General features: G+C 46.0%; 1 protein-coding gene across 3 annotated transcripts in view; it reads right to left on the bottom strand.

The window, feature by feature from the left end:
- Nucleotides 1-27,642, bottom strand: part of DCAF1 (DDB1 and CUL4 associated factor 1) — a 648,223-nt gene that overhangs the window by 45,642 nt on the left and 574,939 nt on the right. For all 3 annotated transcript variants that reach the window (XM_030205586.1, XM_030205587.1, XM_030205588.1), the window contains one exon: nt 18,887-19,160. In XM_030205586.1, coding sequence (XP_030061446.1) covers nt 18,887-19,160 — 274 coding nt within the window. The remainder of the gene's footprint in view (nt 1-18,886; nt 19,161-27,642) is intronic.

Raw genomic sequence — 27,642 nt, 5'->3', positions numbered from 1 at the left:
CACTAATGGGTTCCCCCCCCCCCTATAATTTCTCGAGGGGCTGGCTTGAGCGCCCAGTTGCAGTATTATATGGACAAGGTCAATGAATGGATGCATGAGAATGGCTTGCTTCTGAATGTGTCCAAAACCAAAATGATGATTTTGTAAGAATGATGGAAGGGGAATGGCCTGAATTCCTTTCTGTGAATGATGTCAAATCTCGGTTCAAAAGGAGATGAAATTGATGGGTGTGGTTTTGGATTCAGAACTTACAATGAAAGATCAAGTTGTTAAGGTTATTCAGTCTTGTTTTTTGCAGCTTCATTTACTGCACAGATTAAAGATTGGAGCAGTGGCGTCTTGCAGAGATCAACGGGCAGCCATCTTGGAAAGCTCCTCCCATCCTGCCTCCTCTGACATCACTTCCTGTTTCTGACTGGGACAGGTCAGAGCGAAAGCTTCAGACCAGGCAGCATATGGGCAACACTGCCACTGGCAAGGATCAACAGAAAACTACTACTACTAAACATTTCTAGAGCACTACTAGGGTTACGCAGCGCTGTACAAATTAACAAAGGAAGGTAGGTCCCTGCTCAAAGGAGCTTACAATCTAAAGGACGAAATGTCAAGTTGGGGCAGTCTAGATTTCCTGAGTAGAGGTGTAGTGGTTAGGTGCTGAAAGCGACATTGAAGAGGTGGGCTTTGAGCAATGATTTGAAGATGGGCAGGGAGGGGGCCTGGCGTATGGGCTCAGGGAGTTTGTTCCAAGCATGGGGTGAGGCGAGGCAGAAAGGGCGGAGCCTGGAGTTGGCGGTGGTGGAGAAGGGTAATGAAAGGAGGGATTTGTCTTGAGAGCGGAGGTTACGGATAGGAACGTAAGGGGAGATGAGGGTAGAGAGGTAAGGAGGGGCTGCAGATCGAGTACATTTGTAGGTTAGTAGGAGAAGCTTGAACTGTATGCGATATCTGATCGGAAGCCAGTGAAGTGACTTGAGGAGAGGGGTGATATGAGTATATCGGTCAAGGCGGAAGATAAGACGTGCAGCAGAGTTCTGAACAGACTGAAGGGGGGATAGATGGCTAAGTGGGAGGCCAGTGAGGAGTAGGTTGCAGTAGTCAAGGCAAGAGGTAATGAGAGAGTGGATGAGAGTTCGGGTGGTGTGCTCAGAGAGGAAGGGGCGAATTTTGCTAATGTTATAGAGGAAGAAGCGACAAACCACCTTTAAGGTAAACTGATGAGAGGGGCTGGGTTGGTGATGCTGAACCGTAGATCACACACCCAGGGGTAAGATGTCAGACTGGACCGAGGTTGGGAGTGGAAGACAGCAGAGTAGGTTTTTTAAAAAATTGCAATTAATGATTCAGTGCATCAATTGCAGAGTTAACTGCAATTAAAATGCAGCCCTAATCCAAACTTGCTGAAACCAGGCAATAAGTTTCAGCTGAAAATGGTTAGTTCGGTAGCAGTTTTGGTTTTGGCCAAAACTGAAAAAAGCAGTTTTGTTTGTCCTTTACAGCAAACTACTCCTCTCGAGATATCAGAGTCTGTGCCTGCCTTGGGACTACTAAACTCATGGTTGGACTCTGGACAGGAGCGTTGAGAGACAGGTCCTCTCCTCCGATGGGCTGGAGAAGAGAACCGCCTTGGTGCTGACTCTGCTGCCCGAATAGACCTCCAGGATTGTCTGGAGTAGCATCATGGCCGACATTGATGCCCTCAATGCCTCAGCACTGTACTGAGCCCAGATACGCTCCAACTCTTCCTGTAGCATGGTCTGGAACCGCTCCTCAAGGGCAAGCATTGGTAAAGATGGGGCCAATGTGGAGACAGCTTGAGATGATGACAGAAGTCTGGTCTTTGCTCTGGGGAGGCTGTTGTATTGGTATCAACTCCATGGAGTGCGAACAGGTCTTCATGGTACTTATGCTTCTCGGGTACCAGCGATGCCGGTGTCCCAGAACTCCTGGCCACCGTGCTTTGAGGATGTCTCATGTTGATGCTTCTTCGCCTCTGCTTGATGTCTCATATTAGGATCCCTCTGTGCCAATGTTGAATCCTTCCAAGTCCTTGATCTCGAGTCCGAGGATGCTCAGCCTGGACGGGCGCTAATGACACCCGATGTAGAGACAGACGGAGACCTCCTCTGTGCCAGTGTGTCCCTAGTGTTTGATGCAGCTCCAGGAGCCATGGGGACTGAAGCCTGCGATGCTGGACATTGATGGACTGACTTGGAAGCACCAAAAAGTCTCTTGTGCAGCACCTCTCGACTAAAAAAGGGTCCTTTTCTTCATTTGAGGACAGAGTTTACAATTAGAGGCCTTATGGTCGGGTCCCAGGCAAGGCAAGCATCAGTTGTGAGGGTCCGCCACAGACAATGACTTTGCCGCACTGAGAACATTTTTAAAAACCACTGACAGGTTTTTGGAACATTGAAGGAAAAATAGGTGTAACAAAATCAAACAACTTAATTTTAAAGAAAAAGGCGGAACCAGTCCCAGCCAGGGAGCTCAGGCCTAAGTGGGCTGTAGAGCCACAAAAAAAACAAAGGAAACTTGAAATGACAAACTGCTACGAAAACTAAGAGGACAAACTAAAAGGGGAAAATAAGATATGATGCTGAGCTACTCACACAGAAAAAAAAAAGAAATACTTTAAGGCAGGGAAGGCTGCCAAGAAAAAACTACTGCAGACAGCACACAAGATTAGGTCCTCTGAGCTCCATGGGAAAATGATGATTGCCTGGTCCCCATGCGAGCGAGGTGGATGAGAAGGTATACGTGTCTGTATGGTCGGGGTGGCCAAAAGCTTTTAGAAATAGAACGCTGGGTAGTGTCCATACTCAGTTCTGTTGGATGATGTCACCCATAAGTGGCAATTGATGTCATGCTTGTTCTCGGAGAACCATATATCTGTCCTTGAAGGACTAGCTCTTTGAAGGGTAGCACGAGGTGTTCATCTGTCTTTTCCTTTTTCTGAAATGAAACTGATGAGCATATTCTGAGTTGCTCTATACTCATCAAGGCTGTCTAACTGGTTGCAGATTCCAGTCACTTTCTCCATCCGATTGACCCCTGAACAACAAGATCATCATGCCTTTTGTCTGACATTCAGATTAACTGGATTTGCCCAGTGATCCAGTCCTCATCGAGGAAACTAGTACATGTTCACTGTGACCTTCACCAAGTGGGTAGAAATACTTCTTGCCTTTAACTGCACCACTGAGCCTACCACCAATCTACTGTAGAATCATGCATTCAGTAGATGGGGCCTGCCCATACGTGTGGAATCTGATCAAGGTCCTCGTTTGACCAAACAAGTAATTAAACATATGTGGAAGCTGTTAGGAGTGAAGAGCACTACACATTTTGCATTACCCTCAGTCATTGGGACAAATATAAAGAATGCACCATCATCAACATTCTGTGTTCAACACCAGCAAGGATTGTGACATCAAATTGCCCCTGGTATTTTTTTTTTATATTTATTTATACATTTACATTTATATCAAAACAAGGTTAACACACTTGTCAAGAAAATAACTATACTGTTCAGCAAAATTATAGCAAGTTACAAACATCAACTAACTAAAGAATTACACAGCAAGTTAATCAAAGTCCTCATTAATAGGATTCAAAATTTACCACAGTGGATAATAAAGGAAAGAAAAAACATTTCTCAAGTAAGCTAAACTAGGCCGGATTTCCATTTAAGAAATTCAAAGTACCCTTTCTTCACATAGAGCTCATACTAATTACTCCCCTGACCTTTTGCAGCCAAGGAGGAGGAGAGCTGAGAAGGATCATAGAAGACATACTTATTAGATTGATATTTAATCAGGCATTTACAGGGGTACTTTAAGAAGAAGGAAGCACCTAACTGAATTACACCTGGACGCATAAGTAAAAATCTTTGTCTCTGTTTTTGAGTTTCTTTAGTCACATCAGGGAAGAGATGCACCTTCAATCCAAGAAAGTTTTTATGCTTATTCTGGAAGAAAAGCCTCATCAACCAGTTTTTATCTGGTGATAAGGCTACAGTGGCAATTAACGTAGAAGATTTTATTAAATCAGTATCTGAGGATTCCAGTATCCTTGAAATTTCTGATGCCAAGTTTTCCTGAGATATTTGGTCTTTTTGAGGTTAATAATATGTTTGTGTAAAAGGTGGAACCATTTCTTCAGAAACCCCCAATATCTCAGTTATATACCTCTTAAGCATTTCTCTCGGTAGCACCCCTATTTTTTTAGGAAAGTTCAAAAAGCAGATATTTCTAGTTACATTTTCTAGGAACTTGGTTCGTCTCCTTAAGATAGTTAAATCTTTAATCATAGTCTCTTGCTGTAATTGTAGTACTTTCAGTTCTTTCTCCATATCTGTTTGTCGGTTTGCAATTGTCTCAACCCTGGTTTCAGTACCTTGAACCTTTAGGTTCAAAGAAACAACTTCCTGAGATATTTGTTTTATTTACATGCTTAGGGATTGACCCAAGTCCACAATCAATGTCCATAAAGTATCCAAAGTAATTTCAGTAGGTTTTCGAAGTGAAGGAAATTGTACCTCTGTTACACCAGAAGAGAGTTGCACTCTAGGTTCTCTTTCAGTCTCCCCCTGAACTTGGCTGCAAGTTGCTGTTAATGTCCCTCCAGAAGCACCTTGCTCTTCTATGGCCACTTTCTCCGCTTGTTGTCTATCCTCCTCGGTCCGTTGAACTGCTGCACTCTGTGGTGGCGTCTGACTGGAAACCGGCGTCGCTGCAAGATGTGCCTTGATTTCTGATTACAGGGTCATAGATAGTAACAAAGTTTTTGTGTCACTTGACCCAAAGTATGTTTTACACGAACTTTACTGACAGATGTTCACCTAACACCCAATAATGGTTAAAAGCATACTTGAGCTATGCTACGGCCAATGTGCAAAACATTGAGTCAGTTAGAAAAAGTGATGGTCTACCTCATGCAACCTGGAAAGATTAGGTCTAGAGGAGCTTGTCACAGGTGCACTCCTCTTTGCTGCCTTAAGATTATTTGATTCTACCATGTCTATAGCTAATGCTATACCTGTGGAAAAAAACACTGCAAACCAGTGTGCAAGATATTAAATCACAGATCCAAGCACAAGATATAATTTAAAAACCTTGTCAGTCTCCACTCCAGATAATCACCTGGAATATTGCTGAATTGGCTATGATTAAAGGATTATTAAACAAAGCGCACACAACTCATGTGTGAACTTCTTTTGATTTATTAAGGGAACTAGATAATGGCATTAGTACACTGATCCAGTGATAGATCCCTACTTACTTTTTTCTGAAGTGATCCGTGAAACTTTTGCTAAATTTCTTTTTACAGATGATATTGAGCCAATTTAGATTCAGATTGCTTTTCATATGACAAATGCTATCCTTTTGTATGTAGATGTAGAATGTATGAAAAATGTTTATGTATAGAATTTGGCTTTTATTTTGCCTAACAATGAGTTATCAGTTGAAAAAAAAGTAGTTCATATTGGTACTTGGTCTGACTACCTTTACCTATGTTAGCGTACCAGCCTGATGATCTACAGCAGTACCTTGGTACCTAACCTTGACATGTGTCAACAGACCAAAGACATCATTGGTTGTGGTCTATCCACTACTAAGTTAAAGAGAAATTACTATGACCAAGTATGATGATCTCTGAAACCACAGTTGCTGTTATGAATAATGTTTGGTTAGTTAGTACCCCACTGAGTGAACTCACATCAGTAACAGTTCTTCTATCAAGTAATGTTTGTTTCAGTGTTGTTCCTAATAATACCATTGTTAATGCTGGTGGAGTATTCTTGGAGACTTTAACATACACGCTGATGACCCATCCGACTCTTTTGCTTCTCAGTTCCTCACTCTGACATCCTCCTTCAACCTCCAGCTGAGCTCCACCACCCCTATTCACCAAACTGGCCATTGTCTTGACCTCGTCCTCTCCTCTACCTGCTCACCCTCCAACTTCTGCGCCTCAGCTCTTCCTCTCTCAGATCATCACCTGATCACCTTCACACTTCATCACCCTCCCCCTCTGTCCCGCCCAACACTAAACACTACTTTCAGGAATCTCAAGGCCGTAGACCCGCCACCTTATCCTCTAGTACCTCTAATCTCCTCCCCTCCATCATGTCCTCTGAGTCTGTCGACAATGCTGTCTCCGCTTACAATGCCACTCTCTCCTCTGCTCTGGACACCCTTGCACCATCCATCTCCCGTACCACAAGGCGTACTAATCTCCAGCCCTGGCTGACCCCTTGCATCTGATACCTTCGCTCATGCACCCAATCTGCTGAACGCCTCTGGAGGAAATCTTGCATCCATACCGACTTCATTCATTACAAATTCATGCTATCCTCCTTCCAGTCCTCCTTATTCCTTGCCAAACAGGACTATTACACCCAATTGACTAATTCCGTCAGCTCCAACCATCGTCGTCTCTTCGCCACCTTTAACTCCCTCCTCAAAGTGCCCTCCGCTCCCACCCCCCCCATACTCTCTCCTCAATCACTGGCTGACTACTTCTGCGATAAGGTACAGAAGATCAACCTCGAATTCAGTACCAAACCACCTCCTCCTCCTCAACCTTTAACCCACTCCCTCAACCAACCCAGGCCTCCTTCTCCTCTTTTCCTAATATCACCGAAGAGGAAACCGCCCACCTTCTTTCCTCCTCAGAATGCATCACCTGTTCCTCTGACCCAATCTCCACCAACTTACTTAACACCATCTCTCCTACTGTCACCCCCTCCATCTGTCATAGCCTCAACCTCTCTCTCTCTCCACTGCAACTGTCCCTGACACCTTCAAGCATGCTGTAGTCACACCACTCCTCAAAAAACCATCACTAGACCCTACCTGTCCCTCCAACTACCACCCCATCTCCCTCCTACCCTTCCGCTCCAAGATACTTGAACGTGCCATTCACAGCCGCTGCCTTGATTTTCTCTCCTCTCATGCCATCCTCAACCCACTTCAATTCGGTTTTCACCCTCTACACTCGATAGAAACGGCACTCACTAAAGTCTGTAATGACCTGTTCCTTGCCAAATCCAAAGGTCACTACTCCATCCTCATCCTCCTCGACCTATCCGCCGCTTCTGACACTGTCAATCATAATTTACGGAGGAAGTGACGTCACACTCCGTAATGGAGATCTAGCAGCGGAGCTCCAGAAAACCAGCCTGGAAAAACAGAGCGTATAGCTACAATTAGCTATTTTCAGCAGCCCCAGCTGGCATAACAGAAAGGCGAAAGGATAGCGACTCTGGAGATGTCGAGCACTAAAATGAAATCCGCGGATTTAAATAATTTTGTATACCGACAACGTGAATCCAGGTCCACAATGCAGGCCGCGAACTCAGGCACGATCGAGACCGCCACGCGGACACAGTCGCCAACACAGAAAGAGCGAGGGGAAGACGGAGATAGCGAACTACAGCCTGATAAATGGGAACAGCTTAAAACCTGGTTCCAAGATATTAAAGCGGAAATGAAAGAGATGCGTAAAGAATTCGCACAACTCGGAGTGGAACTCCGAGGAGAGATCACAGAACTCGGTAATAGAGTTGGAAAACGGATTGGAAGAGCACGCTGACTCCCTAAACACTATGGAAAATACCATGCAGGAACAACACGCAGACCTGCGCTTTTTGACTGACAAGGTGGAAGATCTTGAAAATAGGAGTCGGAGATCCAACATCAGAATACGAGGGCTCCCAGAATTGCCAGAGCATAATGACTGCGAGCAAGTAGTGAAGGCCCTGACTGCCCAACTCCTGACCACTCCGGAGCATGCAACCTCTCCCGAGGACATACATATAGAAAGGGCGCATCGGGCGCTGGGTCCACGCCGTGCTAATGTACCCAAAGATATTGTGGCTTGTTTCTCTGACTACAAGGTTAAAGAAAAACTCATGCAAAAAGCGCGGGCGCAAGGCCCAATCACAGGGAATACCTATCCGCTGGAAATCTTTCAGGACATCTCAGCTACTACTCTCAAGCACAGACGAGAACTACGACCACTCACGGAACAACTACGAGCGGAAGGTATAAAGTACAAATGGCAACACCCTTTTGCCCTGCCATTCTATAAGGCAGGCAAGCAGTGCAGAGTTACGTCGCTGGACGAGGCTCAAGAGCATCTGGAACAAGGAGCAATGGCGGAATCAGCACGCACAAGCCCCTCTTCTGCAGCCTCACAGAGCATCACCACAGCGAGATGGCAGCGAGTTTCGCAGGGACGAGGAAGGCTGAGAAGACAGCAATCTGGGCATACAGGCCCCAACCCATGCTGATGGATTATAAATAATGGAGTTGGCAGAGAATCATGGTACCCAACTTCAGAGGGGGCTGTAACGCTACTTGACTGAACAATTTGCAACAGCGCCAGGCTGGTAATATTTCGGGATTCAATCCACTTACCTCTGTGACAGATCTCACCCGATGGGACAGATGTGTCATACATGGTTTTTGGGGATGGGGGGAGGGGGGAGGGAGGTGAGGGTTTGGGACAGGAGGGCCAGTGGTGGCTACAGCTATGGAATCCTTTCTTGTAGATGGTGGTTAAAGAATTGAAAGGGGTTACATTGAATGTGAGAGGTCTTAACTCTCCTGTAAAGCGAAAGTTAATGTTCAAAGATATGATGCGCCTTCAGGCTGACATAGTTTTATTACAAGAAACTCATTTGAAAAAATGTCATGAGAAACTGGTATGCCATGGACGATACCCCATCATTAAAATTGCCTCTTGCGCAGTCACACCTAAAAAGCGAGGGGTGTTGATAGCACTATCGGCGTCTCGTCCGTGGCAAGTTTTAAAAACTGTTAGTGATAAAGAAGGCAGATACCTGATGATGGTGGTCTCTATATACAATAATGTATACACTAAACTAAATGTATATGCCCCCAATCAGGGACAGGGACCCTTCTGGGAACGGATAGAACAACTTCTAAAGCAACATCAACAGGGCCACTTATTACTGGGAGGGGACTTTAATGTTACAATACATCCCCCTACAGATAACTCCACAGGGTCAGCAATATATGCAAAAGTAGATAGGAAATTATTGAAAAGACTAATGGCCCGCTGGGGACTGATAGATATATGGCGAGAGAAACATGACACTGAGAGGGACTATACATATTACTCCCCTAAATACAGGTCCTACTCTAGAATAGATAGCTGGCTAGGAGACGTTAACATAGCGAGTGCGACGCAGGATACTAGCATAGAACCCCGCACATGGTCTGACCACTCCCCAGTAGTGCTGGCAATCAAGCCGGGTGTCCATTTTGTAGGCACAAGATATTGGCGACTAGATGACACTTTACTATATGATGAAAAGAACATACATGAGATAGAACAATACATTGTGGAATACCTTCAATTCAATGATACAGGCGAGGTACAGGCGGGCACTTTGTGGGAAGGCCTTAAAGTAGTGATTAGAGGACGTCTAATAGCATTGCGTGCCCATATATTAAAAACCCGTACGGCACAGGAAAACAACATTAGACAGGAACTCAGACAAATTGAGCAGAAACACAAAGCGCAGCCAACAGATGCTAAGATAGCAGAGCAGCTACATCAATGGAGATTAAAACTTAATGAAATTCAGCTAGAAAGCATAGCTGCACAACTACAGCAGACCCAGCAAACATACTTTGAGTTTGGGGAAAAGGCGGGAAGGCTATTGGCCAATAAGCTTAAGAAACAAATTCAACGAAACCACATAGGGGGGGATACGGGATTCTAATGGAGAACACATTACCCAGCTAGAACAAATACAACAAACCTTTCTAAAATATTACACAGCATTATATGAGAAAGAACCTACATTGGAGCCCGCAATAGTGGAACAATACGTGCGAGACAGTGGCATTCCCCAGCTACAGGAAGTGGAGAGCGAGGCACTTTCGGCCCCTATAACATTGGAAGAAATCCAGTGGGCAATTGCTGACAGCACGCAGGGCAAGGCTCCCGGCCCGGATGGGTACACTATTTAAGAATTTATAAAACGTTCGCGAAACACCTGACACCAATACTAGAGCGGCTATTTAATGAGCTAAAAGAGGCTCAAGAGCTCCCACAAACGTGGAAACTAGCAGCCATTACGCTACTCTTGAAACCAGGCAAAGATCCCCAACAATGTAGTTCTTATCGCCCCATATCTTTGCTCAATGTAGACTATAAACTGTTCACAAAAATACTGGCCCATAGGCTACAAAAGCAGCTCCCATACTTAATTCATGAAGACCAGGCGGGCTTTATTGTAGGGCGACAAACATTTGATAATATCCGAAGCCTCATCCATACCATTCAATACATACGGGATGAACCAATATCAGCAGTGCTGCTTTCCATCGATGCAGAAAAGGCGTTTGACCGTGTTGATTGGGCATACCTTTTTGCAGTGTTGCGAAGGGTGGGGATAAAGGGAAGATACCTGCAGTGGTTACAACTTTTATATAAGGACCCGAACGCAGTATTGAAAATTAATGGCTCATATACAAATACATTCCCTCTTAGAAGCGGCACTAGGTAGGGCTGCGCTCTCTCCCCACTCCTTTTTGCTTTATCTTTGGAACCATTGGCCTGCATAGTGAGGAAGGATGAGGAAGTGGGGGGTGTCACAAGAGGACGAAAAGAGCAGAAACTTATGCTATTTGCGGACGACATACTACTCACCCTTACGCGACCTGCAATATCAGTGCAAACGGTAATAGATCATGTGGCATACTATGGAGCAGTATCAGGGTTTAAACCCAATCTCACTAAATCCACCTTACTAAACATATCCGTACCAGCTGTGGCGATACCAAGACTTCGTGAGCTATTTACTTTTACCTGGGCGCAAAAATCTATTAAATACTTAGGAATACAGATCACCCCTAAAATAGCAGATCTATTTCAGGCTAACTTTCCTCCAAAGATAGATGAACTATTTCAAGAATTAGATAGATGGGAGGGCCTCAACATATCCTGGAAAGGGCGCATCAATGCTATCAAGATGATGTTGCTCCCTAAATTGCTATACCTATTCCTAGCTTTGCCTATTCCAATACCTACCTCCTTTTTCTCACAGCTAAATAAGATGATGTTCAGATACATATGGAGGAAACGGCCTCCGCGCGTTCGTAGAGCCATGATGTATCAAACGATTGATCGAGGAGGCATGGGAGTGACTAACTTCTATCTATATTATCAGGCAGCACAGTTAAGAACACTGGCAGAGTGGGCCCCTGGGGCCACAAAGAAATGGCTGCACTGGGAGAGAGCATGGATAGGCCGGTATGATTGAGGACATACTATGGATATCAGGGGGGGAGTTAGCACATATACTTCATCGAAAACCAGTTAGCCTGAGACACCCGCTCCAAACGTGGTTACAAATTAGAAGGCGAATGTTCCCAGATAGGAAATACTACCGCAGAACGGCAATACGATGGGCGGCGGGTTTCCCATTAGGGGGATCGGAAAAGGTATTTGATCTTTGGGCTAAAGCAGGGCTCCACACATTAGGACAATTATGGTCAGAGGGTAAAGTGGTTAGCTTTGAGGAACTTCAAGAAAAATATGGACTGACGGAGAGAGATCTTGTGTACTATTGCTGTTTGTGCAATTTTATTAGAAGACGAGCACAAGATGAGCTAGATCTAGAAGAAACAAACCTCGAGTTAGCCATGCGCAGGTGAGGGGGCATGGGTAGCATATCCTGGATATATCCGGCATTGCTGGGTAGGACGGACCCCCAAGTTATCTACCACGAGAGGTGGGAGAAAGAAATGCAATGTCCTTATCCTAGAACAACATGGATGAGCAATTATAAATACTTACTAAGAGCTTCCCCAGCACAATCTATAAACGAAAATGGACATAAAATATTATACTGGTGGTATTACACCCCAGACAAATTGCAAAAGATATATCCGGGAACATCGGGACAATGCTGGCGAAAGTGTGGCCTTCGGGGCACATTTTACCATATATGGTGGACGTGTACAAAAGTAGAACAATTCTGGGAGGAAGTGGTGCAGCTGGTAAATAAAATGCTGCAACAAACATACCCGAAAAAGGCAGAACATTGCCTTCTCCACTTTTGGCCCCGAGCAATCTCTAGTGGGCAGCACAGACTAGCTACTCAATACTTTGTAGCGGCCAAGATAGCATTGGCTCGGGCCTGGAAGCAAGCAGACACACCAGCATTGCAAGTGATAACTCAACGAGTGGACTTTCTATACCAGATGTCAAAATTGTCTGCTAAGAGGAAAGGCACCATGAAAACCTTCACAAACATCTGGTCACTTTATGAACAATTCCATAATCAAGAGACAGCACCACTGGACTGAGGGAGGGAGGGAGGGAGTGGGATTAAAAAAGAGTTTCTGGTTGAAGATAGCTGTAATTGGCATGATATGTTTATATACTGTTCAATTATTAATAAAATATCTAAAAAAAAAATCATAATTTACTTCTTGCCGCACTGTCCTCATTTGGGTTCCAAGGCTCTGTCCTCTCCTGGTTCTCCTCTTATCTCTCCCACCGTACCTTCAGAGTACATTCTCATGGATTTTCCTCTACCCCCATCCCGCTCTCTGTTGGAGTTCCTCAGGGATCTGTCCTTGGACCCCTTCTTTTTTCAATCGACACCTCTTCCCTGGGCTCGCTGATCTTATCTCATGGTTTCCAATATCATCTCTATGCTGACGACACCCAGCTTTATCTCTCCACACCAGACATCACTGCGGAAACCCAGGCCAAAGTATCGGCCTGCTTATCCGACATTGCTGCCTGGATGTCCAACCACCACCTGAAACTGAACATGGCCAAGACAGAGCTTGTCGTCTTTCCACCCAAACCCACTTCTCCTCTCCCTCCACTCTCTATCTCAGTCGATGGCACCCTCATCCTCCCCGTCTTATCTGCCCACAATCTCGGAGACATCTTCGACTCCTCCCTCTCCTTCTCTGCACATATCCAGCAGATAGCCAAGACCTGTCGCTTCTTTCTCTATAACATCAGCAAAATTCGCCCTTTCCTCTCTGAGCACACCACCCGAACTCTCGTCCACTCTCTCATTACCTCTCGCCTTGACTACTGCAACCTACTCCTCACTGGCCTCCCACTTAACCATCTATCCGTTCAGAACTCTGCTGCACGTCTTATCTTCCTCCTAGACCGATATGCTCATATCACCCCTCTCCTGAAGTCATTTCACTAGCTTCCGATCAGGTACCGCACACAGTTCAAGCTTCTCCTACTAACCTACAAATTCACTCAATCTGCAGCCCCTCATTACCTCTCTACCCTCATCTCCCCTTACGCTCCTACCCGAAACCTCCGCTCACAGGACAAATCCCTCCTCTCTGTACCCTTCTCCACCACCGCCAATTCCAGGCTCCGCCCTTTGCCTCGCCTCTCCCTATGCTTGGAATAAACTTCCTGAGCCCATATGCCAAGCCCCCCTCCCTGCCCTTCTTCAAATCCTTGCTCAAAGCCCACCTCTTCAATGTCGCCTTCAGCACCTAACCATTATACCTCTATTCAGGAAATCTAGACTGCCCCAATTTGATTGACTGCACATTTTGTCCATTAGATTGTAAGCTCCTTTGAGCAGGGACTGTCCTTCTTTGTTAAACTGTACAGCGCTGCATAACCCTAGTAGCGCTTTAGAAGTGTTAAGTAGTAGTAGTATCCTTATATTATCTTGATTCAGATCCTGTCTACTCTGAGATCGAGATCCTGGATATACTCGGTGAACATGATATTAACTTTACCCTAAGAGCTGAACTACTTGTTGGATTACAAGGAATCACCTACTGTTGAGCTATCTGAGATTACATGCAGATTGTGGACTACACTTTTAATCTATGTGATGAGGACATAGATTTTTGCTGTCCTCTGGGTCATACCGTTCCTACTGTGTTATCTACTTTAGATGAAAGATTGATTACAGCGCAAAATTAAACATGAATCTACTCCTTTATTTATGTGACTGAGACTATCATCCTGATGCAGATACATACTAAAGATAGTTATTTAAATATTGCTATACTGATTTCATTTGATGCACTGAAGTTGTCAATATGTTAAAATTAGTCCTTTCCTGAGTTTCTTTCCATTAGTCCCAACAGATCAATCCATAGACGAGTGGCTATGTCCCTCTACCAGCAGGTGGAGATAGAGAGAATACCAGAGCTCTGCCATAAAGGATACTGTGCAGCGGCCTCACTTTCAGTATGTTCGAAACCAAAGCAGTAAGGCGACCATAAGCCCATGAAGTACACTCCTGCCTCTGTACCAACCAGGGAGAGAGCCTGCGGCCCTCTTCCTGTACTATCCTTCTATAGGACTGTGTCCTAGAGATAACCAAACCAATTCATGCGGTCCAGTTGCAAAACAGAGCTAGACGGAAGAGAAAAATCCAGACAACCTGTTTCAGACAAGAACGAGAAAGGGCGGGCCTCTGGCTTGATCTGTTGGGACTAATGGAAAGAAAATGATCATGTACGGACTAATTTTACCTTCCATAGCGTCCCACAGATCAATCCAGAGACGAGTGGGATGTACCAAAGCAGTCCCCAAGTGGGGTGGAACTGCAAAGCCATAAGCAGTCTCTAAAGGCATCGTCGGCGCCAGACCACAGAACAGAGGCAGAACAAGGGACCAGACCCCTCGAGACTACGCAAGAAAGGCCAATAAAACTAAGGGAAACGACACCATCCCGAGTCCTAAAAAGGCCTGGAAATCAGGCAAGGAAGTAACTTGCACAAACAAGTCCCTAGGATGAGGACATTCGACATCCACAGAGCAAGAACGCCTCAACCACCTGACCAAGTGCGAAGACCCGACAATGGGAGCAATCTGGCAATAGTTACAGAACAGCCATGTCAGCCATCATGAAGCACACTTCAGCAGCCTGCAAAAAACAAGGCTGGACAACACCTGAGAGCCAGCTAAGGAGCGAAATCCAACCTACATGGGTGGCCCATGACGCACCAGACAAGACCCAGTACCCAGAGCCGGAACAATGCTCGACCTCTAGAAACTGGGCAGGCTATGCGGAGACAGAACAAGGGAAAAACTAGAGGGAAGAACAGGCTCACCCTCTGGGAAGGAGCAAGCTAGCCCGCAGAGCCAGACCACAGCCCGACCACCCGAGAGAACACCAATGCTCGACAACCCGAGAGAGAGCAAGGATGACAACCAGCAAGGGTCCCTAGCTCGGCTACCCATCAGGAAGCCAGGATCGGCCGTCGGAGTGGGAGTCAGACTCCAGAGCCAGCAGCAAACCCCCCCAAACTATATAAGGAGCCAGGTGCAAAACTCAGAGATAGCACCAGTCTCAACCTCCAAGAGCAAGGCCTGCCTGCCTGGAGAAAGAATGGACCAGGTAAAGGGTAAAAACCTACACCCAGAGGTGCAGCCAGGCCAGACTCCTGGAAGCGGAGCAAACTGCACCTGCCAAACAGTTGCCAACTCCATAAGGAGGTATGGAGAAAGGGTAGGCTTCAGAAATGGACACAGACACGGAAACCAGATGCTGACCTCTGAACAATTTCCGAAGATGAAGCACGACCCAACTCCAGCAGACAGAACCAGTGCTTAGCTTGGTGATGGAGGAAGCCTCAACGTCGAAAGAATAAGGATAAGGCCCCACATCGGCACAAGCCAGCTACTGGAGACAGGGCAATCTCCAGGGCCAGACAATGGCATCCAGGAGTGGGGTACAAATCCTATCTCCAGAGCCAGGAACCGTACCCCAAAGCAGTGGTAGAGCTCATCTTCCCGGGATCATACTCCACCCAGACAGCTGGAATCTCAATTGCTAGAGACGAAGCAGGGCTGCTCAGCCAGAAACTGTGCAAGGCCCATAGAAAAAAAGGGCAAGGCACTGCTAGTTCAAATGGGGCAATGCACACCTGAAGAGGGAACAGGCATGACAGACCCAGATGAGTGCTCCACATCCATAGATGGAGCCAGAGACAACCTCCAGCGGCAGGACTAGTCCGAAACCCCGTCCTCCGACGGAGCAGGGCTCACCGCCCGCAGACGGAGCAAGATTCAACGCTCAGGTATAGTAAGGGACCTCAAGATGGTGAAGCGACACCTGGAATGGGCGAATTGCCCTGTCCCGAGGTCCCACTCCAAACCTTCAGCATAAAGATTCAGTGACAGTTGCTCTAGTCATACAAGGAACTGCTTGTAGCAATAGAGAATGAAGATATGCCTAATTGAAGCAGAACTGAGTCCAACACATCTAAAAATAAGGACAAATAAGGACAAACCAGCCCCCTACCTGAGACTCTCGGGTGGAAAACCCGTCATCTCAATAGTATTTAAATACACTCAGTGCAGCTGGAGAAAAAACTACCCTGTCGGCCCCTAGGGTGCAGGATTACTATGGCAACCAAGAGAACTGTGTGAAGAGAGCTCTAGCTGCAGCAATTAACTCCAAATGCAACAATTCTCTTAGCACCATGGAGCCAACAGAGCAAACACAGCCTCCACTGCTCTGCTCTGAGAAAGAGCAAGAGAGCAAACTTTTGTGGGAAACTAAGGTGGTAGGCTAGGAGAACAGAAATCCAGAAAAAATCTCCATAGATAACTATGTGATCTGGGAGCAACTGGCAGGCAGAGAACCTGGAACAAGCCTAAGCCAGGCCTCTGATTCCCCGGGCACCCAGTGCAATCCCTGCCCAGGCAGAGGAATTGAAATATCATGTGACAGCTGTGCACCCAGAAAGACATCAATGTGAGACCCTCAGGGCCATGGTAAAACACATGTCCACAAAACTTGGCATAGGAATGAGGTGCATTCCTATCAACCCAGAGGAGACACTAACCTGAGTAATACTGCCAACATGACACTGAATTAATGGTTCTCTCAGCACCATGCCAGAGGCTTGCAAGTAACCTGAGATGCACCTGTGTGGGCCAACTGGATGGGAGCATAGAGCCAACAGTTCCTCACTTCACTTGTAACTCTATGAAGAGAGAAAACACAAAATCCATCCTCCTTGTTACCGAAAGGCTGATTCTAAGTACGGGAGCCATATATTCCTCTCAAAACCAGGGAAGAATACAGAAAACACACTAGCAAGTTAAAAAAAAGAATTACCCCATTAAACCAGCAACATGCTAAAGATTTAAATGGGTCAGCATTGCAACCAGCTTGCAGCCCTTGCCCCAAATACAGAATCCGACGCCCCTTGGGGAAGATCCAAGTACTTGACCGCAAACCGTAAAAATCTAAAAGCACAATGCGATCCACCAAAACAAGGATATAGGACCACTTGACTAAAACATAGTGCACCTCCGACAGAACTGAAGGACAGTATGGACCACGGAACCAAAAACTGTCCAGACTTGCACCACTGCACAAGATGGCGGCTATCACAGTGCAAACTGCCCCAGAGCCCGCAAAATTCACAACGCGGTCTCCTCAGGTACAGACGGTAGCCCATGAAAAAAAGAGCCAGCAACGAGCAAATAGTAGAACTGAGTGCTAAAACAAGGAGAACTCTCCCTCTCAGAGCCATGAGGTCCAAAGAACAGCAAACAAACCACTCCCACTGGGGCGAGTAGGCAACCGGAGACGATAAGAAAGAAATATACTCACCATGAATTCCTGTCATGCTGAGCCCATCTGGACCTTGGTGTTTATATATCGCTCTGCTAGTTGTTGTTGGTATTTATTTATTTTTAAAAGGCAGGAGTGACATGGAGTAGATTTTATGAGGAAAAACTCAGAGCGAAAGAATGCCAAAGGGCCTGGAGGCAGGGAAGGGGTAGGGGAGGGACCTGGCACCACCAGGTGTACCCCATATTGGCCAAGCACAGCCACGACCCCGTATCTCAACTAAACCTGAGGGAACAGGTTAGGAGCAATCCCAATCCAGAGAGTTGCACAGGACATGTGAGATAGAGAGAATACTGAAAGTGAGGCTGCTGCACAGTATCCTTTATGGCAGAGCTCTGGCAGAGGCTGCTGAACAGTATCCTTTATGGCAGAGCTCTGACATTCTATCTCCACCTGCTGGTAGAGGGACATAACCCACTCATCTTTGGATTGATCCCGTGGGACGCTATGGAACTCTTATTCAACTAGGCTTTGTTAGTTGTATTAATTAATGCAATATTTAATTTACATTTATTCTAATGAATTCAATATTAATATCATACATTAATGTAAGCAAGTTATGTTAAAGTCTTCATATTTCTTGAATTGACTTGCTTTATACCAAAGAACTTGTATGGTACTAGATTACTTGTGTATGTTCATAGTGCTATAGATTGAAACTAGTTTTTAAATCATATTTTGATATGACAGCATAACCATTTCTAACTAACCAGGATGTGGCTCTGGCTTATTTTATCTCACAGTCCAGCTGAGCTGTATCTGATCCTGCTCTTCCCTATTTGTTCTCTCCACATGCTAATTGTTGACATTGTGGGGACAGAAGCAGCAGCAGTGAGGCTGGAGCTCTTATCTTTTCTCCAAGCCCTCCCTCTTCTATAAGGATAGCTGAAGCAGTAAATAGCAGGCTTCTGTCTAGTGCTTTTTAGTGTTTCTTTGGAGTATTCAAGTGAAACCTGAGATTTCCTAAGTATGGGGATAAAAGTTTGGAAGAGGAGTAAAAAAAAAAGGCATTAACAGAGGAAGGAGAGCCAAGTCTCAAAGGAGCAAAATAGAAAGTGAGCCCAGATGAAAGCATCCACAGGTGTCCAAGAACTTATAAGTGGATGGCCTTTGCTTAGTCAGGTCTGACCTCAGTAATCTCTAGTTATTAGTCTAATGTCTGTTGAGATAATATCTGTGAGCATGAAGCTGAGAACAAAATAGCGGCCATTCCTGCACCCACCAGACTGTGGATGTACTTACTCTCTCCAAGGATTAGCTCAACTTCCTCGTCTGCGTCAGTCTCGTCTTCATCATCCTCATCGTCCTCACCTTCGTCATCACCGTCTTCCTCCAGCAGGTTGGCCAGCTCCTCATCATCTGATGGCGAGAAATCATTCTCCCCGTCCTCACCAGCATTTTCATTGTTCTCATCTTCTTCTATCTCTGCTTCTAGGAGGGGATCAGTGTCTAGGTCATCCAGGTCATCTGAATCATCATCATCGTCGTCATCATCCTCCTCTTGCTCCTCTTCCTCCTAGAAGAGATAATACATCACTTTGTTAGGAAATGACACTTATAGACAAACAAAATGTCTTTTTGAGAATTTATGCACTCCTAGTAGGGTCAAGGTCCAAGTCCACCAAACTCAAATTACAGGATACTATTACATTGCCAAAGGTTGAAGGTGGCTGGGTTCACATACGTCTTCCAAACAAAGACATGTTCTTCAAGGGTGTGTATAAAGTTAGGGCCCTTTAATCACCTATGGGGCACTGGGCAAGCTTTTATAGATGGGCCGTCCCTTCCCCCCCCCCCCCCCCATCAGCACATCTTCCTTAGCCCCTTGCCAGCCAAGCTGCTTCCCACTGAAACAAATGTGGCATAAAGGCACAGCTGTCTAGGTCACACTGCTGATGACTCTGCTGGTTCTGCACATTAAAAATATGAAGTTCATATCAGAAGAGGCAGGACCAGTACAGCCAGCCATAGAAACATGACGGCAGATAAGGGCCAAATGGCCCATCCAGTCTGCCCTTCCACAGTAACCATTAACTCTTCCTAGACAGCAGCTCTACACCAATACACTGAATAGGAGGGGAGAAATTAGTAAGCTTGTCTCAGGAGAGAGACCTTAGGGTGTTGGTGTCCAAGGAAATGAAGGTGAAGAAACAATGTGACAAGGCGACGGCCATGGCCAGAAGGATGCTAGGCTGCGTAGAGAGGGGTATAACCACAAGAAGAAAGGAGGTGTTGATGCCCCTCTACAAGTCGTTGGTGAGGCCCCACTTGGATTTATTGTGAATGTTGGGTATTATTAGGAAAGGTATGGAAAACAGGTGTGAGAATGTTATAATGCCGTTGTATCGCTCCATGGTGCGACCGCACCTTGAGTATTGTGTTAAATTCTGGTCGCCGCATCTCAAGAAAGATATAGTGGAATTGGAAAAGGTGCAGCGAAGGGCGACGAAAATGATAGCGGGGATGGGACGACTTCCCTATGAAGAAAGACTAAGGAGGCTAGGGCTATTCAGCTTGGAGAAGAGACGGCTGAGGGGAGACATGATAGAGGTATATAAAATAATGAGTGGAGCAGGGGAGTAGCCAGACACCCAATTTTTTGGTGGGCCTGGGCCCAAGATGGGTGGGCAGAAGAACCCCACCCCATCCCATAGGTGATTTGGTCTCTCCTCTCACCTGCATGCCATATGGTCTCTCAAATATCCCCCCTCTCCTGCACACCTTTTAAATTTCACATTTTCACCGGTAGTGAGGAGCAACTAATACACACTACTCATGTAGGCCCCACATCCTTCCCACTGATGCAGCTTCCTGTTTCCGCATAGGTGGGAATACGTCAGACGGAAGGCTGTGGGGCCGGTGTAAGCAGTATGTATCAGTCGCTGCTTCCTGCAAGCGAAGATCTGCTATTTATAAGGTATGCAGGAGGGACAGCTGTGGGGAGTTTTCAGCTTGGGAATCTCTGCTGGCCACATCATAAGTGTGCTGCTACTGGTGGGCCTGAGCTCAAAGTGGGTGGGCCTGGGCCCACCCAAGCCCACCCTTGGCTACGTCACTGGAGTGGAGTGGAACAGGTGGATGTGAATCGTCTGTTCACGCTTTCCAAAAATACTAGGACTAGGGGGCATGCGATGAAACTACAGTGTAGTAAATTTAAAACAAATCAAAGAAACATTTTCTTCACCCAATGCATAATTAAACTCTGGAATTCGCTGCCGGAAAACGTGGTGAAGGTGGTTAGCTTAGCAGACTTTAAAAAGGGGTTAGACAGTTTCCTAAAGGACAAGTCCATAAACCACTACTAAATGGACTTGGGAAAAATCCACAATTCCAGGAATAACACGTATAGAATGTTTGTACGTTTGGGAAGCTTGCCAGGTGCTCTTGGCCTGGATTGGCTGCTGTCGTGGACAGGATGCTGGGCTCGATGGACCCTTGGTCTTTTCCCAGTGTGGCATTACTTATGTACAGTTTTGGAGGCCATATCTTGCTAAAGATGTAAAAAGACTGGAAGCGGTGCAAAGAAAAGTTACAAAAATGGTATGGGATTTGCGTTGCAAACCATATGAGGAAAGACTTGCTGACCTGAACATTTATACATTGGAGGAAAGGAGGAAACAGGGTGACATGATACAGACCATCCCAAATATTTGAAAGGTATTAATCCACAAACAAACAATTTCCGGAGACGAGAAGCTGGCAGAACTAGAGGACATGAATTGAGGTTGAAGGGGGGTAGACTCAGGAGTAAGTCAGGAAGTATTTTTTCACGGAAAGGGTGGTGGATACATGGAATGCCCTCTCACGGGAGGTGGTGGAGACGAAAACAGTAATGGAATTCAAACAAGAATCCCGTTTAGAAGGAATGGATCCACGGAATCTTAGCGGAGATTGTGTGGCAACACCGGTAACTGGGAAGCTAAACCAGTGCTGGGCAGACTTCTAGGGTTTACGCCATGATTGTGACTGAAAAGATATGAATGGGCTAGAGTGTAAAATGCATAGAACCAAGTATATAAAATGACGCTGGTAATGATATCTGAATGAGCTAAATATGTACCAGCGTCATTTTATATACTTGGTTCTATGTGTTTTTTACATATTACGTACCTTCTGGAAAAGAAGGGATTACACAATACTTATTATTTCATTCCATTTTTACTTTTGCATTGATACTTGGATTTTCTTCAATCTTCAAAAAATTTTTTTTAGATTACCAATGTTTTGGGTATTAGTTTTTTCAATTTTTATACATTTCTTCATATATATATTTTTTCACATTTGATTATGATGTCTGCGTATTGGTATTTATCCATATGAAAGTATGTCTGGTGCATTATATATTATGATTATGGTTTTATGAAAATATGTCATGTGCATTCTGTATATGTATTAAATATATGTGCATCAGTTTAAAATCTATGTGCGATACTTCAACTTGTGGTTTGATGGAAGATTTTTTGTAATTTACTGATTCAAATTTATATTGGTTTTGTTTTTTATTATTATGTATTTCTCATTTTTAGACATCCTGGCCTTTTACAATTTGATTGCAATTCAGCTGTTTCATCTGTTTCAACTAAAGCTGATAAGTATGTTCTTAGAGTATCATTATACATATGATATTCACTTTTTGTTTTTAAATTTATTGTATTATGTTCAGTTATTTATGTCAATATATTTGTTCATTTATAGACCCCTGATGCAGGCCGGTGTGGTTGAAACACGATTCGTGTCGGGTTTTTATTGATTTTAATAAAAGACATTGTTTGGGAAGACATCACATGAGACAGGCGGTGGGTACAGCACGGGTGGTTATTGCCTCTCACTGGAAACAGGTGGGGGTACCCCCGGTAACGAAATGGCTTAATAAACTGAGGTACGTGTGTGAGATGGAGAGGCTAATGGCAGAACGCAAGCAACAGAAGGGTAGATGGCATTCAGTCTGGAAATGTTTTTACTCTGGGCATTCAGAGAGTCTAGCATGACTGTTGAGAGGGAGGTATGAATGAGAGTGGCCAGCGAGGGGAGGGTTTATGGAGGGTAATACTTGTATTAGTAAAATTCAAAAAGAAGTTATAAGAAGTTAACATATGGGTGTTGAAACTGTTGAATACCGAAGCACTAGATGTTCTAGTTGATTGTTTGTATATATTATGAAACAGTACTACTTTACTTGTTGTACATTGCATTTATTGTTATGTTTCAATGATCAATAAAGACTTCTTGCAAAAAAAAAAAAAAAAAAAAAAGAATGAGAATATAGCCACATCCACAAATATCACAATTTAAATCTGCCATCAACACAACTTATAATATACATTGTGGCTGCTTACCTTCGAGAATAGTATCTAAGCGGGGTGTCCCTAGCACCGCCCCTGTACGTCACTGTTTCACTTATGTGCTTACTCAGTTTAAATACCTGAACAGGACCGTCCATTCGATCCATTAGCAACCTATATCCATTCCACTTCAAGATTAAGACCCCTTGGGGCTACCGTATCCGATGTGAAAATGAAATGTTGCTCAATAGTAAATAGTTGGGTGCTCACATCTCCACCTCTGGTCGGGGGGGCAATTTGTACAAGCACTAAACATTTTAAATCTTCTAATTTATGACCTTGGTCAACCCAATGAGGCACCAACGGAGCTTCTCTTTTTTGAATCCTAAGGTTTGTGTTCTGCCAGCCGCTGTTTTAACTGTCTCTTAGTATGTTCAATGTAATATTAGCAATGTTGTTGGGATTGAATGTTTGATAAACTTTTTATCGGGATGCTTGGGGGTGGGTAAGACAGACAAATGTGAGCTCTGTAAAACTTGTGGTTGTTTTGATACATGTACATGTAATTAAAAATTTTTTTGAATATTCATAATTGGAGTACATTGGGTGTATATGTAATTTTATTAAGGCCAACACACAATCCCTTCATTGCAAAACACTATGCACAAACTTATACAAAAGCACACTCAGATACCATAAATGCACTAAACTCCCAGGACTCAAAAGGGGAACAAACTTATCCATGAAAAAAGACAGCACTGCGGAACACCAGGCCCTAGAACTCCAATAGAACACCTAGGGGAAAACAACAAACTGCCCCCCCCCCCCCCCATCAGTAATAGAGATGACGGCAAAAACACTGAATTGGAACTTGGAACTTTAAGAAATCAGATTCTGCATTTACAGCAAACAAGAGAAATAGAAACTGAATTGCAAGCAGTGGCGTAGCTATGGGTGGGCACAGGCCTACCCTTTCTGACTCTCAAAACAGTTCAGCAGTGGCTGCTTTGCTTCCCTCTCCCCCTCTCCTCAGTCCCTGAATCCAGCATTTGCCCCCACCCACAGCCCAGCAACACCCCCCTCCACACTGTACCTCAGCAACTTCACCAACGACAGCAGCAAAGCTTCCCTCTGTGCATCCTGCTCTTGGTGGTGGGACCAGCACAGGCAGTGGATGTGCATCACTACTGCTGCTGTCAAAGGTGCTGATGCAAAGCAAGGGAAGGAGATCAGAGAGGAGGGAGTTGTCAGGCTGCCAGCAAAGGGGGGGGGGGGGGAGGGGGGTTGGAAGGTCCACCCAAAATAACAGGTCTGGCTACACCCCTGATTGCAGGGTATCAGAGAGATACATTTACAAAAACTGTCATATTACAATATGAAAGTCAAAATAAAATACTTTTTCTACCTTTGTTTGAATATTTTTTTTTCCATTCACTTTGGTCCCAGTGTCTCTTTTCTGTTTGTTGTGTCTTTGCAGGGTCTCCTGTCTATCTGATATTTCTTCTCTCTCCATATTCACCATCTTTCTTTTCTCTGCACCCCTATTGGGCTCATTTTCGAAAGAGAAGGATGCCCATCTTTCGACATAAATTGGAAGATGGGCTTCCTTCTCACAGGGTCGTCCAAATCGGTATAATCGAAGGCCGATTTTGGATGTCCCCAACTGCACTCTGTCGCAGGGACAGCCAAAGTTCAAGGGGGTGTATCGGAGGCGTAGCGACGGCGGGACTTGGGCATGCCTAACACTAGGACGTCCTCGACCCATAATCGAAAGAAACAAGGCCGTCCCTGACGAAGGACGACTTTACCTGGTCGTGTTTTTCTTACGACCAAGGTACAAAAAGGTGCCCAAAATGACCAGATGATCACCAGAGAGAATCGGGGATGACCTCCCCTTATTCCCCCAGTGGTCCTTAACCCCCTCCCACCCTCAAAAAACATCTTTCAAAATACTGATTGCCAGCCTTTATGCCAGCCTCAGATGTCATACTCAGGTCCATCACAGCAGTATGCAAGTACCTGGAGCAGTTTTAGTGGGTGCACTGCACTTCAGGAAGGCAGACCCAGGCCACCCCCCTCCCCCCCACCTGTTACGTTTGTGGAGGAAACAGCGAGCCCTCCAAAACCTACCACAAACCCACTGTACCCACATCTAGGTGCCCCCCTTCACCCATAACGGCTATGGTAATGGTGTACAGTTGTGGATAGTGGGTTTTTGGGGGGTTCAGCACACTAGGTGTGGGAGCTATGTACCTGGGAGCAATTTATGAAGTCCACTGCAGTGCCCGGTTGGTGTCCTAGCATGTGAGGGGGGACCAGTGAACTACAAATGCTGGCTCCTCCCACGACCAAATAGCTTGCATTTGGTTGTTTCTGAGATGGACGTCCTTGGTTTCTATTATCACCAAAATTCAGAAACAGCCAAGTCTAGGGACGACCATCTCTAAGGACGACCAAATTTCAGGATTTGGGCGTCCCTGACCATATTATTGAAACGAAAAATGGATGTCCATCTTGTTTCGAAAATGTGAGTTTCCCCGCCCCTGGATGGGGACATTTTGTGAGGACGTCCTCATCAAAACTTGGACGTCCCTTTCGATTATGCCCCTCCACTTGTCCTGCCCAGCATCTCCCTTCAGTGTTCCTATTCCTATCCATATCCTACCCCCAAGTTCACTCTATGCCCTCCTTGCTTGCGACGTACCAAAGCAGTAAACACATCTAAGGGTTGGACCTGCGAAGCCCAGAGGACAGGACTGTAGCTCCAAAACTGGCATCCTTCCTTGCCTGTACATCCACTCTGTAATGTTTGACAAAAGAATGCAGGGAGGACCACACTGCCGCTCTACAAATGTCCACGGGTGGAACAAAACTACTCTCTGCCCAAGAAGCCGCCATCCCCCTAGTGGAATGTGCCTTGAGCCCCACCGGCACCGTACGGCCATGCAATATGTAAGCCGAAGAGATGGCATCCTTCAACCACCGAGCTATAGATGCCTTAGAAGCAGCCGCTCCCTTCTTGGGCCCCCCGTGAAGGACAAATAACCTGTCCGAAGACCTGAATTCCTCCGACCTGCGCAAGTAAACCTTCAACACTCTGTGCACATCCAATTTCGCCAAACGACGCTGAGAAGCATCCCCCGTCCAGTCCCCCAAGACCGGAAACAAAATCACCTGATTGACACCTTAGGCAAAAACGAAGGGACTGGACGCAGCAAAACCTTTTCCTTAGAAAACCACAGAAACGGAGGCCTACATGAAAGAGCCTGAAGTTCCGAAATCCTGCGAGCCGACGATATAGCTACCAAAAAGACCACCTTCATAGTAAGGTCTTTTATCGAACCAGACTCCAAGGGCTCAAAAGGAGAACCCGTCAAAGAGTCAAGAACGATATTAAGATCCCACCGAGGAACTACCGGCCGCTGAGGAGGATGAAGCAACTTCACCCTCCCCCCTCAAAAAACGGACCACATCTGGAGAAGACCCAACCGACCTGCCCTGCACCTTACCCCGAAAACACGCCAAAGAAGCCAGCTGCACCTTCAAAGATGACAATGAAAGGCCCTTCTCAAAACCATCCTGCAAGAAATCTAAAATGCACGCCACAGAAGCTGTCAAAGGGACATACGTCCGGTCCCCACACCAGTCTTCAAATATGCGCCACACACGCACATAGGCCAACGACGTTGAACGTTTGCGAGACTGCAGCATCGTCTGAATCACCTGAGGGGAAAACCCTTTCCTTCTCAACCATTCCCTCTCAAGGGCCACACCATAAGAGAGAACCGAGCCGGATACGGCATGACAATTGGACCCTGACACAACAGCACTAAGCCCCTCAGCCACAGAGGCTCGCCTTCTAACAGGTGCATCAGATCCCCGAACCATGGCCGACGCGGCAAATTCGGAGCCACCAACAACACCGGACTCGCATGACATTCTACCCTCTGTAGGACTCGACCTATCAAGGGCCACGGGGGAAACATGTACAGCAACACCCGCTGAGGCCACGGAAGGACCAACGCATCGATCCCTTCCGCTCGCGGATCCCGACCCCGACTGAAATACTGAGGAACCTGAGCATTCTGTGCCGACGCCATGAGATACACTACTGGCATTCCCCCACTTTAGAACTATCTGGTTGAACACCAACTGGTGCAGAGACCATTCTCCGGGGTCCAACATGTTGTCTGTTTAGAAAATCCGCGTTCACCCCGCGTTCACCCCGGCCACATGCGCCGCCGAAATCTGCACTAGATGCTTTTCCGCCCAACTCATGAGCAGAGCCGTCTCGATTGCCAACCGCGGACTCTTTGTACCACCCTGCCGGTTGACATACGCTACCGCTGTTGCGTTGTCGGACATGACTCTTACCGCCTTTCCGACCACACTTGAGTGAAATGCCAACAGAGCTAGCCGAATCGCCCTCGTCTCCAACCGGTTGATAGACCACTGAGCTTCCTCTGTCGACCACCGCCCCTGCGCGGACCGACCGAGACACTGAGCTCCCCAGCCCAGCAGACTGGCATCCGTTACCAGAATCACCCACTGAGGAGGTTCCAATGGCATGCCCTTTTTCAGATGGGCCGAGCACAGCCACCACAGGAGACTGCGCCGAGGAGCCCCCCTCAATGGCAACCGCAACTCCAAACTGTGTACCTGGGGAGACCACCGGGACAACAGAGCTGCCTGAAGCTGACGCATATGCGCCCTGGC

This window comes from Microcaecilia unicolor, chromosome 6 (assembly GCF_901765095.1).
Source record: "Microcaecilia unicolor chromosome 6, aMicUni1.1, whole genome shotgun sequence".
Taxonomy (NCBI): domain Eukaryota; kingdom Metazoa; phylum Chordata; class Amphibia; order Gymnophiona; family Siphonopidae; genus Microcaecilia; species Microcaecilia unicolor.
Note: the sequence above shows the minus strand (reverse complement) of the source record. Positions and strands in the feature narration are given on the sequence as shown.